The sequence below is a fragment of the Budorcas taxicolor genome, chromosome 25 (genome assembly GCF_023091745.1).
Source record: "Budorcas taxicolor isolate Tak-1 chromosome 25, Takin1.1, whole genome shotgun sequence".
NCBI classification, from domain to species: domain Eukaryota; kingdom Metazoa; phylum Chordata; class Mammalia; order Artiodactyla; family Bovidae; genus Budorcas; species Budorcas taxicolor.
In genome coordinates, this window is record NC_068934.1 from 45,751,358 (window position 1) to 45,764,918 (window position 13,561).

Here is a 13,561-nt window from a genome sequence, read left to right on the forward strand (position 1 = left end):
CAGAGCAGGGATTCAAGAAGAGTTTGTCTCGGGCCGCCTGGGTCCTGGGCGGTGGGACGGGAGGGGCAGGGCCGCGGAATGCGCCCGGCCGGCCCCTCACCTGGGCCGCCCGCCGCCCGCACTTCCTCCCGCCGCCCCGCCCCTTCCACATTCCTGCCCCGCCGGCCCCGCGGCCGCCGCTCCGCTCGCCCCGGCCCTGCCTCCCTCCCTCCGTCCCTCCGCGCCCCGCGATGAAGGCGGCCCAGGCCTCGGGCGAGGAGGCGCCGGGCGGCGCGCGGTCGGTCAAGGTGGTCCTCGTGGGCGACGGCGGCTGCGGGAAGACGTCGCTGCTGATGGTCTTCGCGGAGGGGGCCTTCCCCGAGGTGAGTGAGGCCTCCCCGGCGCCTCCTGCCCCCACGAGGAGGGAGGGATGGGCGCCCGTCCTGCCTCCCCGCAGAGCCTGGGGTCCAAGGCAGCTCTCACCGTGCCCCCAGGAGTGAAGGACTCAGTGGCATCGTCTGTAAAGTGCCAAGAACGGCACCTACCCCGAGGAGGTGTCCCGGGGCACTGACTTGGGCGGCCTGGGGTCGTTGTGGGTCCTAAGAGAGCCCTCGGTGGCACCCCTTGGCTAAGAGGGACTGACCACTCTGGGGGGAGCTAGATCTCCTGGTTTCAAATCCTGGCTTCGGGACTCACAGCTGTGTGCCCTCGAGCAGACCCCTTACCCTCTCTGTGCCTGTTTGCTCAACTGCATAATAGGAATAGCGGTGGTGCCCAGCTCTCAGGGTCCCAGCAATGAGCGAGTTCACACAGGTCAGGGGCTGAGCTGCAGCAGGAAGGACCCATTGAAAAGTGGCAAACATTCTTCTTGGAAGACATCGCACCTTCACCCAGCTCTTGCCCCTACGATGGCTGTCCCGTAGGCTCAGCCTTCGAGGGTCAGAACACAGCAACCTCATCAGACAGCTGGGTTGGCACCTCAGTCTCCCCCAGCTGGGGCCCACCATGCCTTGCTCAGCCTCTGTGAGCCTCCGATCCCTCATGTGACCTCCCTGGGTGGAGAGACCCAAGGGTGGTGAGGTAGCATTAACGCAAGGCTAAGACACGGCCCCAGGTGGTACCTGGCATGTCGTTGATGCCTGGGCACGTGGACTGTCTTTCCCCCACCAGCATGCCCACCACCTGTCCAGGCGGATTTGTTGGCCCCAGTGCAGGGTGAGACCCACCCACTGTGCGCCCCCTCAGCCCAGTTCCTCTGGAGCCCATGGGTCCCCTTGCAGCACCACCGCCCCCTCCGGTGGATCCCTGCACCCTCCAACCCGCGGGGGTGGTGGGAGTTGGATGGGGGAGGCTGGGGAGGCCGGGCCTGCTAACGGAGTCAGCCTTTCTTTCCACTGTGGCAGCATCAAGCCAACTCTTGCTTTGTGGTTTTGGGAGCTGACGTCATGTCCTTTGGCCAGTCACTTTTTTTTTTTTAAGTTGGGAGGAGGGATGTGTTTCCGGGCCCCCAGATGCTGCCTGTGAGAACCCAAACCCAACAATTATGGCAGAGTTGCAGGAGCTCCACAGAGAAGCTGGGCGACCTGAGGCCTGGGAAAGGGGCCTGCGAGAGGGGCCTGGATAGGGGTGAGGGGGTGGGGGTACCTCATGGCCACTGTCCTGGGCTCTGAGACATCCTCAAGGGTGAGACCCATCCCAGCTGCAGAGGCTGCATTGTGGAAATAGGCGTTCCCAGCTGATGCGAACGAAGTGTGTGTTGAAGGGTGCAGGACACTCCGGGTGGTCAGGGAAAGGGAGCACATGCCTGTCACCAGGGCTAGCCTGCCACCGGTCCTCCCATTTGGGGACCCTCATTCCTGGGGACCCATCTGCCTCCAGGCACAAGAGAGACGCTTCATTTAAGGAAGCACAAGGTCTGAGAGCAGAAAAGCCCTTCAGTTTATAGCTGGAAAGACAGCGGCCAGAGAGAAGAGTCTGGCCTCAGGGCACAGGGCCCGCCCATGAGAGCCCTGGCCTAGAACCCAGGTATTCCTGGCCGTGACCAGGACATCCTCCGCAGCCCCAGAGCTTTGCGAGCCAGAGCAGCCTCCTCCTGTCCTGGCCTTGGATGCCTCCTCCTGACAGCCCTCCAAGCCCAGGGAGCCAACAGCTAGGAGAATTGGGGTCCCATATGCCAGGCCTCCTGCCTGCAGCGAAGAGCAGGCTGAGATCTGGAGGGCCTCAGGGGTCTGGAGGGCTTCAGTGAGCCTTGTCTGGCTGTGGCCCAACCTTGGGTTCAGGGCTGGAGAGTAGAGAGAAAGCTCCCGCGGCAGGGGGACTCCTAGCTGGGCACCGGCCCCTGACACTTGGGGCAACAACCACAACCACAGGGCCAGAAGCCTAGGGCCCCCACAGCAGGGTCAGGGTGGAGCAGGGCAGGGCACACCAGCTGGCCTTCCCAGGGCCAGCCGAGTTCTTCTGGCCCCCCGCAGGGACTTTCGTGGGTATGCTTCCCCCGGGAAACTCCTGGGTCTCCTCTCTGGAGCTGTGTCTCCCATGCTATAATGGTCCATCTGTCTGTCTGTGAGTGCTGTGAGGTCAGACCCAAGCATGAGTCATCTGCCCTGGTCTAGCTGGGCCCAGCCCTGTCTTTCTGCAGGAGGACAGCGCAGATAAGATTAGGTGCTTATTGGTCCTGCAGGCAGAGAGTGACCCTGCCTGGGGGGTTCAAAGAACAAGACAAAAGGTGTCATGGAGTCTTCGGGATGACATTCCAGAGGGGAGAACCCAGTCCCACTCTGTGAATGGGGCTTTCCTGCTCAGCTCTGGTGCCAGGGGCTAGAGTGGGTGACCTCAGCAGAGACAGGTGAAGAGGGTCACAGCCTGGCCCGTGGAGCCTGAGAGACCTGGCCCCATCCTCAGCCATCTGTCTAGTACGTTGCCGTGGGCCAGTCGCTTCCCCTCTCTGGGCCTCAGTGTCTTCAACAGGAAAATGTAGTGAGGGGAACTTCCCTGGTGGTCCAGTGGTTAGAACGCCACGCTGTCACTGCGGGAGATGCAGGTTCAATTCCTGGTCAAGGAACTAAGATCCCACATGCTGAGTGAGGCCAAAAAAGAGAAAATGGGGATAGTACCGACTTTCTAAGGTTACCAGGATCAGAGATGGTGCAGGTAAAGAGCCTCGCAGAGCAGATCCCTCGAGAATGTGGGCGACGGTGTTATCTCCATGGACACTTGCAGAGTCCTGAAGTGCGTCTCCCGAGAACTTCACGGCAGGTCGCCCTGTGCCTCAGATCAGGAGGGGTCCTGCCGCAGTGGGCAGCCCGGCTGGGAGCTCAACAGATGTCAGTACCTCCATGGCAACAGGCTGGGCAAGGGCTGGGGAAGGGGCACCTCCTGGAGGGGTGGATGCTGCCCCTGGCACCTAGCTTCCTAAGCAGTGCGTGTTGACCTCGCCTGCCGGCCGGCCTTCACCATCACTCACAGATACTCACCTCCTTTAAGCAGTGAGGGCGCTGGCCCAAGGTCACACAGTGAGTGCCAGAGCCTGTCCTAACCCAGGTGCATCTCATTCCAAAGCCCGTGCTCCTTGGACTTCCCTGGTGGTCCAGTGGTTAAGACTCTGCTCTTCCATCGCAGGAGCCGTGGGTTCGATCCCTTGTTGGGGAACTAAGATCCTACATGCTGTGTGGCACAGCCAAAAAAAAAAAAACGAAAGCCAGCGCTCATAGCCACCATGGCACCAAGTCACACTGTCCCCTACCAGGCCTGAGAGGAGGGGCAAGGATGGGGCAGCCCTAGTCTGAGTAGAGGAAGTGCCAGTGACTAGAGTCCAGGGTGGCTGACCCCGGGGCCATCCTTGATTTCATCCTGCCTGGTTGCCTGCTCTGTGACCCACCTTTCTCCCCACCCTCCCCACCGCCGCTTCCTGAGTGCCCTTGAGGGACGTTGCTGACCCTCTGCTAAGGGACTACCCCTTCTAGTGGCCAGGCCCTGACTCAGAGGACCAGTGCGCAGGCAGCCTTGAAGTCCTCCTGAGTCACGGGCAGGTGGGGGCCCCACCTGGCATGGGAAGAGGGAAAAACAGGGTCCCCCGGGCTATGGCCCCATTGCCCAGCCCTGAGCAAGGGGGCAAGACTTGGTTACCCAAAAGGCCGGGGGCCCAGGGTACCGCTTGGTGCAAAGGGCTTGTGGTATGAAAACCTCCCCCCCTGTTGCTTGGCCCCCCTCTACACAAGCTCCCCTCTTCGTTCCTGCGCTTGTGTAAAAGCCCCTCCTGCTCCCACTCATCTGGCCTTTGTGGAGAGGGGGCGAGCTCAGGCTTAGTGGGCCTGGGGTGGAGGGGCCCCTGGCCAGGTGACCTCCACCTGGGGCTGGGCAGGTAAGAGAGACAGAAACGGGAGCATCCTGGTTGGATTATGAGAGGTTGAGAGGCAAAAGAGGGGACCCCCGCCCGAAAACTAGGAGTTCCCCAGAGTAGGCAGTGAGTCCTTATTACTTGTTCCTGAATGTCCAGAATCAGACCCAGAGAAGGTGGTTGTGAATGAACGAATGAAAGAATAAGTGAATGAACAAACATAGGTTAACGTCAATCTAGGAGGCGGGGACAGCAGGAAGGAAGGCTCGGAAATGGGACAGTCTGGACGAGGACAAAGATAAAAATAGCAATCCTGGCACCTGTAGAATGTTAGTCTGTACCAGGCCCTGGGCTCGGGGCTCCGTGTGAAGCTCCGCATTGAATCCTTACAGCAGCACGCTGCGGTGGGTGCTCCAGGGGCCCACTCTACAGTCTTGGAGGGACCCAGGGAGGTTCAGTGCTTCGGGGAGGGGGGGGGCGTGGGGGCGGCATACAACTGCAAAGTGGCTGCAACGCCACCAGCCAGCTCCCTCCCAGAAACCATCCGCTCTGCTGACTGCCGAAGGGGCTGTGCCATGGGCATTCATGGGCTCTGACCTGGTTGCCAGGACCACCGCCCTTCAGGAGTGCCTGCTTAACCACCCCCAACCCCTTCTTCCTCAGAGCTACACCCCCACGGTGTTTGAGCGGCTTGCTGTGAATCTGCAGGTGAAAGGCAAACCCGTCCACCTCCAAATCTGGGACACAGCAGGTGGGCACAGGGCTGGGGGAGGGGCAGGGTGGGGGGAGGGGCCCCGCCCCCTTTCTTCTGAACCAGGGAGCTCGAGCAGTCTCCAGGGAATGGTTGTCAGCCCGAACCCTCCTCACTGTAGCCCTCTGACCCAGGCCAGCCAACAGGGTCCTGGAGATGAGGCGGAACTCTTGGCTCTCAAGAGGCGGACTGTTTCTGGCCTCCTGAGCGTTCCACCCTGGCTTTAGCTCCTATAAGATTGTTTGACCTTAACTTCTGACCTCCAGCCTCCTGACCTTGCCCACAAGAAGGTTCAGAGTCAACTACATCAGAATTCAAAGCTAGGAGACTTCCCTGGCAGGCCAGCAGGTACGACTCTGCCTTCTACTGCAGGAGGCCTGGGTTCGATCCCTGGTCAGGGAACTAAGATCCCACAGGTCAAAAAAAAAGAATTCAAAGCTAAACTCAGGGAATCCCACAGCCCCCTTACCTTGTTGGGCTGTGACATCTTGGCCCAGGTCCCACCTGCCTCTTTCTTCCCATCCCCCAGCTCCACCCCCCAGCCCCAGTGGTGGGCCTCAGAAACCCCCTACTCCTGCCAGAGTAGGGCTCTCTCAGCAAGTGGTCTCACCCAGGCTGGGGCTGGCACATCCCACAGGCCGGCCAGGGGGACACGGCCCCAGGGGATCATTCACGGGCTGGCCTCCGAGGCATAGAACCAGGCCCTGGTCTAGTTCACCCGCTCAGCTCACACCTCCCCTGGTCTTGGCTGGGGTGGCCTCTCTGATGTTGGGGACGTGCTGACAGTGGGCAGGAGATTTAGAGGGAGTGACCGTCCCCCACCCTGCCAGGGCAAGTGGACTATGACCGCCTGCGGCCCCTGTTCTACCCTGATGCCAGCGTCCTGCTCCTCTGCTTTGACGTCACCAGTCCACACAGCTTCGACAACATCTCTAACCGGGTAGGTGGCAGGGGGGTGGAGGTGGGGATGGACAGGGAGGCATGGCCCCATAGCCAGGCCACTCCGCTCCACCCCTGCCCTGGACCCAGCTGACTATCAGAACCTGGCAGGCCCTGGATGATGTGTGGTCCAACGTGTTTGGCATGACTGTGGGGAACGGAGGTCCAGAGCGGCTTATGTAAGGTCCCACAGGGATCTGGTGGCCGGGTCTGGACAGACCTCTGACTCCCAGTCCAGTACTTCCTGCCTGCCCATACCAAGCTCAGAAAGCTGAGGCCTTTCCACCATGACCCTGCCTAAGGATGCAGGCGGCCCAGAGACCCCTGCTTCTCCCCAGCCCAGGCCTGTCCGAGGTCACAGGAACTGTCAGCCTCCCGCAATGTGACCGCTGGCTCCCAGTGGCTGCCCAGGACATCCACTGATCACAGTAGAGGTCCCCAGGGCTTCTCACAGGTGCTGGGGACATGGTCCCTGGAGTTCCTCTGTTCCAGCCAGCAGCTCCTGCTGCCAGGGCCTCCAGGCATGTGTGAAGGGCGTGCTCCAGGGTCCATCAGAGCACAACCAGTGACAGCGGTAGTAACAATAACCGCAACGATGATGGCAGTGTTTACTGAGGACTTAATATGGGCCAGGTACAGTGCTGGGCACTGACGTATTTACTCAGCTAACCTAGAAATGTTATGGAGGAACTTCCCTGGTGATCTAGTGATGAACACTCTGCACTTCTGCACAGGGCGCAGGTTCAATCCCTGGTCGGGGAACTTAGATCCTGCATGCCCCACAGTATAACTAAAAAGTGGAAAAAAACAAAAACAAACAATTATGGAGCAGATACTATCATTGCCAGATTGGGGCCCTTGCTCCAAGATACACATCTATTAAAGTGGTAACCCTGGGACTTGAACCAGTCTTCTCCATGCAGACTGGTATGCATTTGGAAGGTACCTCTATGTGCCAGGACTGTTCTAGGCACCAAGGCTGGGACCAGGGTACTGGCAGAGGGGATGGTGAGAGGTGAGTGGGTACCGAATCTGGAAGGTAGAATCGAACCACTGGGGTTTGCAGACAGATTAGATGTGGGTGGGAGAGAGACATTTGCTCAGAGCACCTGGAAGGTAGACTTGCCATTTCCCAAGACAAGGAGGAGCAGGCTGAGGGCAGGGAGGGGGGCAATGGAGGCCCCTTGGACTTCCCGGTGGAGGAGCAGGCGGAAGTCTGAGTCTGTGGTTCCTGGGAGGAAACAGGGCTGGGCAGATCCATTTAGGAGCTGCTGGTGGGGAAGAGCTGTGGATTGGGGGCGGGGGGCACCGGGGAGCTGTCACCTGGAGATCTGAGGACAACCAGGAGTGTGGGGCCCTGGGGCACCGTGCCGACCAGCTTTCGGAGGATGGAATGATCACTGATGCCAGGGCTTAGCTAGGACAAGGTCTGATGAGATGCCCTGTTGGACTTACAAAGCAGAGTCAGAGAGAAGACCCTTGTCAAGGGCAGTTTTGTGGATGAGAGGGTTGCTGGGACCCCACATAGGCCCCATATGCCTCCAGAAGCCAGACAGTTTGATGCTGGTTTTCCCTGAAACTGAGCCGGCGTGCGCTGCTGGTTCCAGGCTCCCGGGTTATAGTCCAGACTGAAATAACCCAGCCGTGAGGCCTCGCATTCCAGAGAGCAGCTGGCAGGACAGGAGTGCCCCCTCCGACAGGTCAACAGCTGCTGCAAGCATTTCGTGAGCTGCTTTAGTTTTAGAGCCTCGCTATTTCTTTATAAATTTTGCCCCACTGGGGAGATGGTCCTGGGACCCCTTACCTTGCAGAGGAAGGATTCTAGAGCAGATGGGGACAGGGCTCTGGGCACTAACCTCTGGGTTCAAATTCTAACACTTCTGGTCTTGTGACCAAGGCCAAGTTACAGAGCCTCTCTGCACCTCAGTGGGTGCATCTGTGCTGTGGGACTGATGATGGAACTTGCCTCACAGAGACGGGGGGTTCGTGTGCTCATTGTGTGTAAAGTCTTAGCCTGGCCCGGAGTACCTTGTCTTCTTAGTGCCAGTGAGTTGTTCCCTTGCTCAGTCGCTCAGTCGTGTCTGACTCTGCAGCCCCATGGACTGTAGCCTGCCGGTGTCCTCTGTCCATGGGATTCTCCAGGCAAGAATACTGGAGTGGGTTCCTTCTTCAGGGGATCTTCCCCGACGTAGGGATTGAACCCGTGTCTCCTGCATCGGCACTGCATGACCACTAGCACCAAGAGTACTCCCTAAGCTGGCTGTGCTAAGTATCCGCCAAGAATGCTCCCTAAGCTGGCTGTGCTAAGTATCACTGTCAAAGTCTACCTGGAGTTCAGGACAGCGGCCCACTCCCCTGATGGCTCCCACACGTGCCCTCGCCACCCCTCTCCCCGCAGTGGTACCCAGAGGTGAATCACTTCTGCAAGGAGGTGCCCGTCGTCGTCGTGGGCTGCAAGACCGACCTGCGCAAGGACAAGTCGCTGGTGAAGAAGCTGCGGAAAAACGGGTTGGAACCTGTGACCTACCACAGGGTAGGAGACGCAGCCTAGGGCAGGGTAGGGTAGGGGGCAGGAGAGGGCAGCCCTGGGATGATGCCGCTCCAGCCCAGCCTCTCAGCACACACAGGATGTGGAGCAGGGTTGGGGGTGTTTTGGAAGCAGCCGTGGTCAAGAGCTGCCAGGCTTGGAAGTTTCCAGTGAGGATGGAGAGCGACTGGAGTGCACATCAGGTCCTGCCCCCCCACTTCGCAGCCGGGGGGGCCCCCCCAGCTCTTTAGTCTGCAGGCCCCTCTCTGTGGCATGCCTGGGTCAGGCTGGGAAGGTAATTAGTTGGTACCTGGAGAGGCAGAGACCCGGCCGAGAACTGAGATGGGAAACTGGATGAACCCATCAGGGTGATTGGTCAGGCCAGGGGGCAGGAGCTGTGGGCGCCCTAGGAGAGCACGCCTAGGACATGCCTGGTCGGGGCCGGGGGCGGCTGGACGGGCGGGCCCCAGCAGCGGCCAGCTGACGGCAGCCCTGTTGTGCTCTCTGCTAGGGCCAGGAGATGGCGCGGGCCGTGGGCGCCGTGGCCTACCTCGAATGCTCGGCTCTGCTCCAGGAGAACGTCCATGCCGTCTTCCAGGAGGCAGCCGAGGTGGCCCTCAGCAGCCGCGGTCGCAACTTCTGGAGGCGGATCACCCGGAGCTTTTGTGTGGTGACCTGAGGGCCTGGGGCCCTCCCCGCCCGACTGCCCTCGCAGCACAGGAAGGAGCTGGTTGCTGACCTTCTCCTTAGCTGGCTGGGCTGGACCCAGTCCCCAGGCTGTGACCACCGAACTGTACCTCAAACAGATGGGCACCCCCGAGGCCAGCCCCCCGCAACCCTGGGGCTGGGATCCTGGAATTGCAGCGAAACCCCTCTGAGGCCTGAGGAAAGGGGGTCCCAGGCTCACCAGTCCTATGGAGGGCTGGTCCTGGAGACCTCTGACTCGCTCCCATCTCCCAGCCCTGGACCACACACCCTGGAGTGGCCTGTGTGCCCTGGCGCCACCTTGTGGCTCTTCTTAGGGCTGTACCCACCCCACCCACTCACTCCTTCACCCTGCCCGTCCCAGTGGTAAACAGTTTAAGATGATAACACTTGTCTGTGGCCTCTTGCTTTGAAATGCCTTTACACACTGTTGCATGTGGGGGATAAAAGCACACCCTGTGTAGGCACTGGGTCCAGTATAACCACCTGGATCCGAACCAGGCTGTCACTTTCGGACCCTTGGGCAAGGTACCTGGGCCTCTTGCCTGTGAAAGAGGCGGGTACCTGGCACACAGAGGGCGCTCACACAAGGCTCACAAGTATCGCTTTTATTTATGATAAATACAGTAGATAATATTCCATGGGTGTAATGTACATAGTACAGTCTATAATATTGTACAGAGTTCTCCAGAGAAACAGAACCGATAGGATATATATTCAGAGGGTGATTTTAAGGAATCGGCTTAAAAACACAATTTTGAGGACTGACAAGTCCGAAACCTTTAGAACAGGTTGGAGGTCGATGTTGCTGTCCTGAGTCTGAATTCTGAAGGGCAGCAGGCTGGAAATTTCAGGCAGGGTTTCTGTGTTGCTGACCTGAGGCAGAATTCCTTCTTCCTTGGGAAACCTCAGTCTCTTCTCTTGAGACCTTCTAAGACTGATTGTGTGCGGTCCACCCATACAGAACCAGCCCCTAACACCCACCCCCTCGGTTTCATTAGAAACAGCTCCAGAGGTGGGACTGCTTCCTCCAGGTGAGGGCTCCTGGCTCAGGTTACAGAGCTGAGCTGAGACAGGGGAAGCAATGTTAGGGATCTGCTCCGAAAACCCCACCTGGATTACGGGCTCCACTCCAGGGTCTTAATATAAGCTGCTCAGGGGTAGGAAACAACTGTTCCTGGCCTAGATTTCTAGCCTGGTTGCTCATCCCCCAAGCCCACCCCATGCCCAGAATGTTCTTTCTCTTCTCCCCTTCCTGCCTTCCCCAACCCAGTGAGCTAAGCCCAGCTCACACATTTCTAATTTGCCGAAATGTGAGCCCCTGGAACCCTTGATAGTTATTTTGCAAAGAAGCTTGTCACACTGAGTTCTTGCACCAGACCTGGGCATCCCTGAAGAAGGCTGTCTGTCTCCCTCGTCCCTTTGCTGGGGATGCGGCTTGGCCCCTTGGCATTGTGGACAGGCAGAGTGCTCCATCTCTGGAGTCAGTCGCAGATCTGGGTTCGAATCCTAGTCCCATCGTTTTCCAGAGCCAGGTGACTTCATGAGCGTGACACTTCTCCAGCCTTAACAATTCCATCTGGCAACCAGAGATCATCCTGCCCACCCTAGAGGGTTGCTGTGAAGGTGAAGTGGCAAAACGCTTGTCAGGTGCCTAGCACATGCCAGGAATAAAGGAGGAACGCGGGACCCATGGACTGGATTGCGTGGAGTAGAGCGGGGCTGCCCAGTATATTCTTTACGGGAGGGCAAGACACTGAACAAGACGTCTGGATCAAGCTTCCTCCCTGGGATAACCAGAGGCTCCAACATCTATGCCTTCAACAGCCTGGTGTCCAGGGAGCTCTATGAGGTACCCAACACCATGACAAGAACTACGGGTGTAACAGGGAACCCACAGTTTGTGCCCTTAAAGCCAAGTCTGTGTCACGGAGGATGGGATCTTAACGCCAGCATGCAGGGGTGGTTGGGAAGCTACCGAGAGAGAAGGCACTTCCCTGGAAAGAGAGACTGCCCAGGGAGAATGAGGGCAATGAGTGCCTCGTGGTCCCTTGAGAGTCCATCAGATGCTGTGTGGAGTTTTACAAGGCAGACAAGAGACTCAGGACAAAGAGGCTGAGAGTATTAACACAAAGGTGATGGACTGATGGGCTTGGTCCTGGAGAGTCAACCTTCTCACCTGATAAATAAGAAGAATAGATTCTGCCTTGTTGGGATGTCCTTGGTGGCCCAGTGGATAAGACTCAGAGCTCACAATGCAGGGGCCTGGGTTCAATCTTTGGTCAGGAGAATAGACCCCTCATGCCACAACTAGTGTAGCGATTCACTCTGAGCAACAACGAACACCCAGCACAGTCAAAACCTAATAAATTTTTAAAAATGTTTTAAATAATCAATGTTGGGACTTCCCTGGCAGTCCAGTGGTTAGGACTCGGCACTTTCACTGCTGTGGTCCCGGCTGTGACCCCTTGTTAGGGGATGAAGATCTCGCATGTTACTCAGTGCACCCAGAAAAAAAAATTTTTAATGTCCACTTGATGAGGTTAACAAGGCTCCGTTTTGGGGTCAAATGCCAGTCCAGAAGCTGTGAAGGTATTTATTCCATGTGATTACTTTTCAATTAGTAGATTTTGAGTAAAATAGATTACTTTGCATAACCTGTGTGGGCCTCATCCAATCAGTGGAAGGCCTTCAAACACTGAGGTTTCCTGAAGAAAATGGTCACATGGCCAGAAGAGGACTGAAGTTCAGTTCAGACCATTGCTGTACTTTGCCTAGGACATGGGCCGGGAGGCCAAGGTCTGGGAAGAACTGCTTTCCGTAGGCAGAGCGGAAGCAGAATGGGGTCAGGGCAGTGGGAGAGCCACAGGTGTGCAGAGGCAGGGGAAGGGCTCCTGGGGCCACACCACACAGAGTGGGGAGTGGGCACGTGCCCAGCCTGATAACAGGGGGGAGCGGGCACGTGCCCAGCCTGTTGGGGGGGAACAGGCGTGTACCTGGTCTGATGGGGCCACTGGGGAGGAGGGTCCCTGCTGGGGAGCAGTTTAGTCCAGAGCTCATACACCCACTTCTCTCCAGCCAGACCCCAGCCCCCTACCCTGGGGTGCACTCCCTTGTGTTCTTGGAGAGCTCATCACTGTTTGATGCGATCGGGTCTCTCACTGAATTCCCAGCTCCTTGAGAGCACAGGCTGGATTTGTTGGGATCCTCAGTGCCTCCAATGGGCTTCCCTGGTGACTCAGGTGGTACCGAATCTACCTGCAATGCAGGAGACCTGGGCTCAATCCCTGGGTTGGGAAGATCCCCTGGAGGAGGGCATGGCAACCCACTCCAGTATTCTTGCCTGGAGAACCCCATGGACAGAGGAGCCTGGCGGGTTACAGTCCATGGCGTTGCAAAGAGCTGGACACGACTGAACGACTAAGCACAACACAGTGGCTCAAATGATGCCTCACAAGGAGATTTTCCCGGTGGTCAGGTGGTTAAGAATCCACCTTCCAGTGCAGGGGACCTGGGTTCCATCCCTGGTCACTGAACTAAGATCCCACGTGTTGGTGTGTGTGTTAAGTCGCTTCTCCATCTTTGGCTGTAAAGAATACAATCAATCTGATTTCGGTGTTGACCATCTGGTGATGTCCATGTGTAGAGTCTTCTCTTGTGTTGTTGGAAGAGGGTGTTTACTATGACCAGTGCATTTTCTTGTCAAAACTCTATTAGCCTTTGCCCTGCTTCATTCCGCATTCCAAGGCCAAATTTGCCTGTTAGTCCAGATCTTTCTTGACTTCTTACTTTTGCATTCCAGTCCCCTATAATGAAAAGGACATCTTTTTTGGGTGTTAGTTCTCAAAGGTCTTGTAGGTCTTCATAGAACCGTTCAACTTCAGCGTCTTCAGCATTGCTGGTTGGGGCATAGACTTGGATTACTGTGATATTGAATGGTTTGCCTTGGAGACGAACAGAGATCATTCTGTCGTTTTTGAGATTGCATCCAAGTACTGCATTTCGGACTCTTTTGTTGACCATGATGGCTACTCCATTTCTTCTAAGGGATTCCTGCCCGCAGTAGTAGATATAATGGTCATCTGAGTTAAATTCACCCACTCCAGTCCATTTTAATTCGCTGATTCCTAGAATGTCGACGTTCACTCTTGCTATCTCTTGTTTGACCACTTCCAATTTGCCTTGATTCATGGGAGAAATATCAATAACCTCAGACATGCAGATGACACCACCCTTATGGCAGAAAGTGAAGAGGAACTAAAAAGCCTCTTGATGAAAGTGAAAGTGGAGAGTGAAAAAGTTGGCTTAAAGCTCAACATTCAGA

General features: G+C 57.2%; 1 protein-coding gene across 1 annotated transcript; it reads left to right on the plus strand.

Annotated features, from left to right (window-relative positions):
- The first annotated feature begins 230 nt into the window (after positions 1-230).
- On the plus strand, positions 231-9,581 carry RHOD (ras homolog family member D). The gene is made up of 5 exons (XM_052662322.1): positions 231-362; positions 4,979-5,066; positions 5,897-6,006; positions 8,404-8,538; positions 9,044-9,581. Exons 1-5 carry the CDS (start codon positions 231-233, stop codon positions 9,209-9,211), a joined length of 633 nt encoding a protein of 210 aa, XP_052518282.1. The 3' UTR covers positions 9,212-9,581.
- Positions 9,582-13,561: the final 3,980 nt, after the last annotated feature.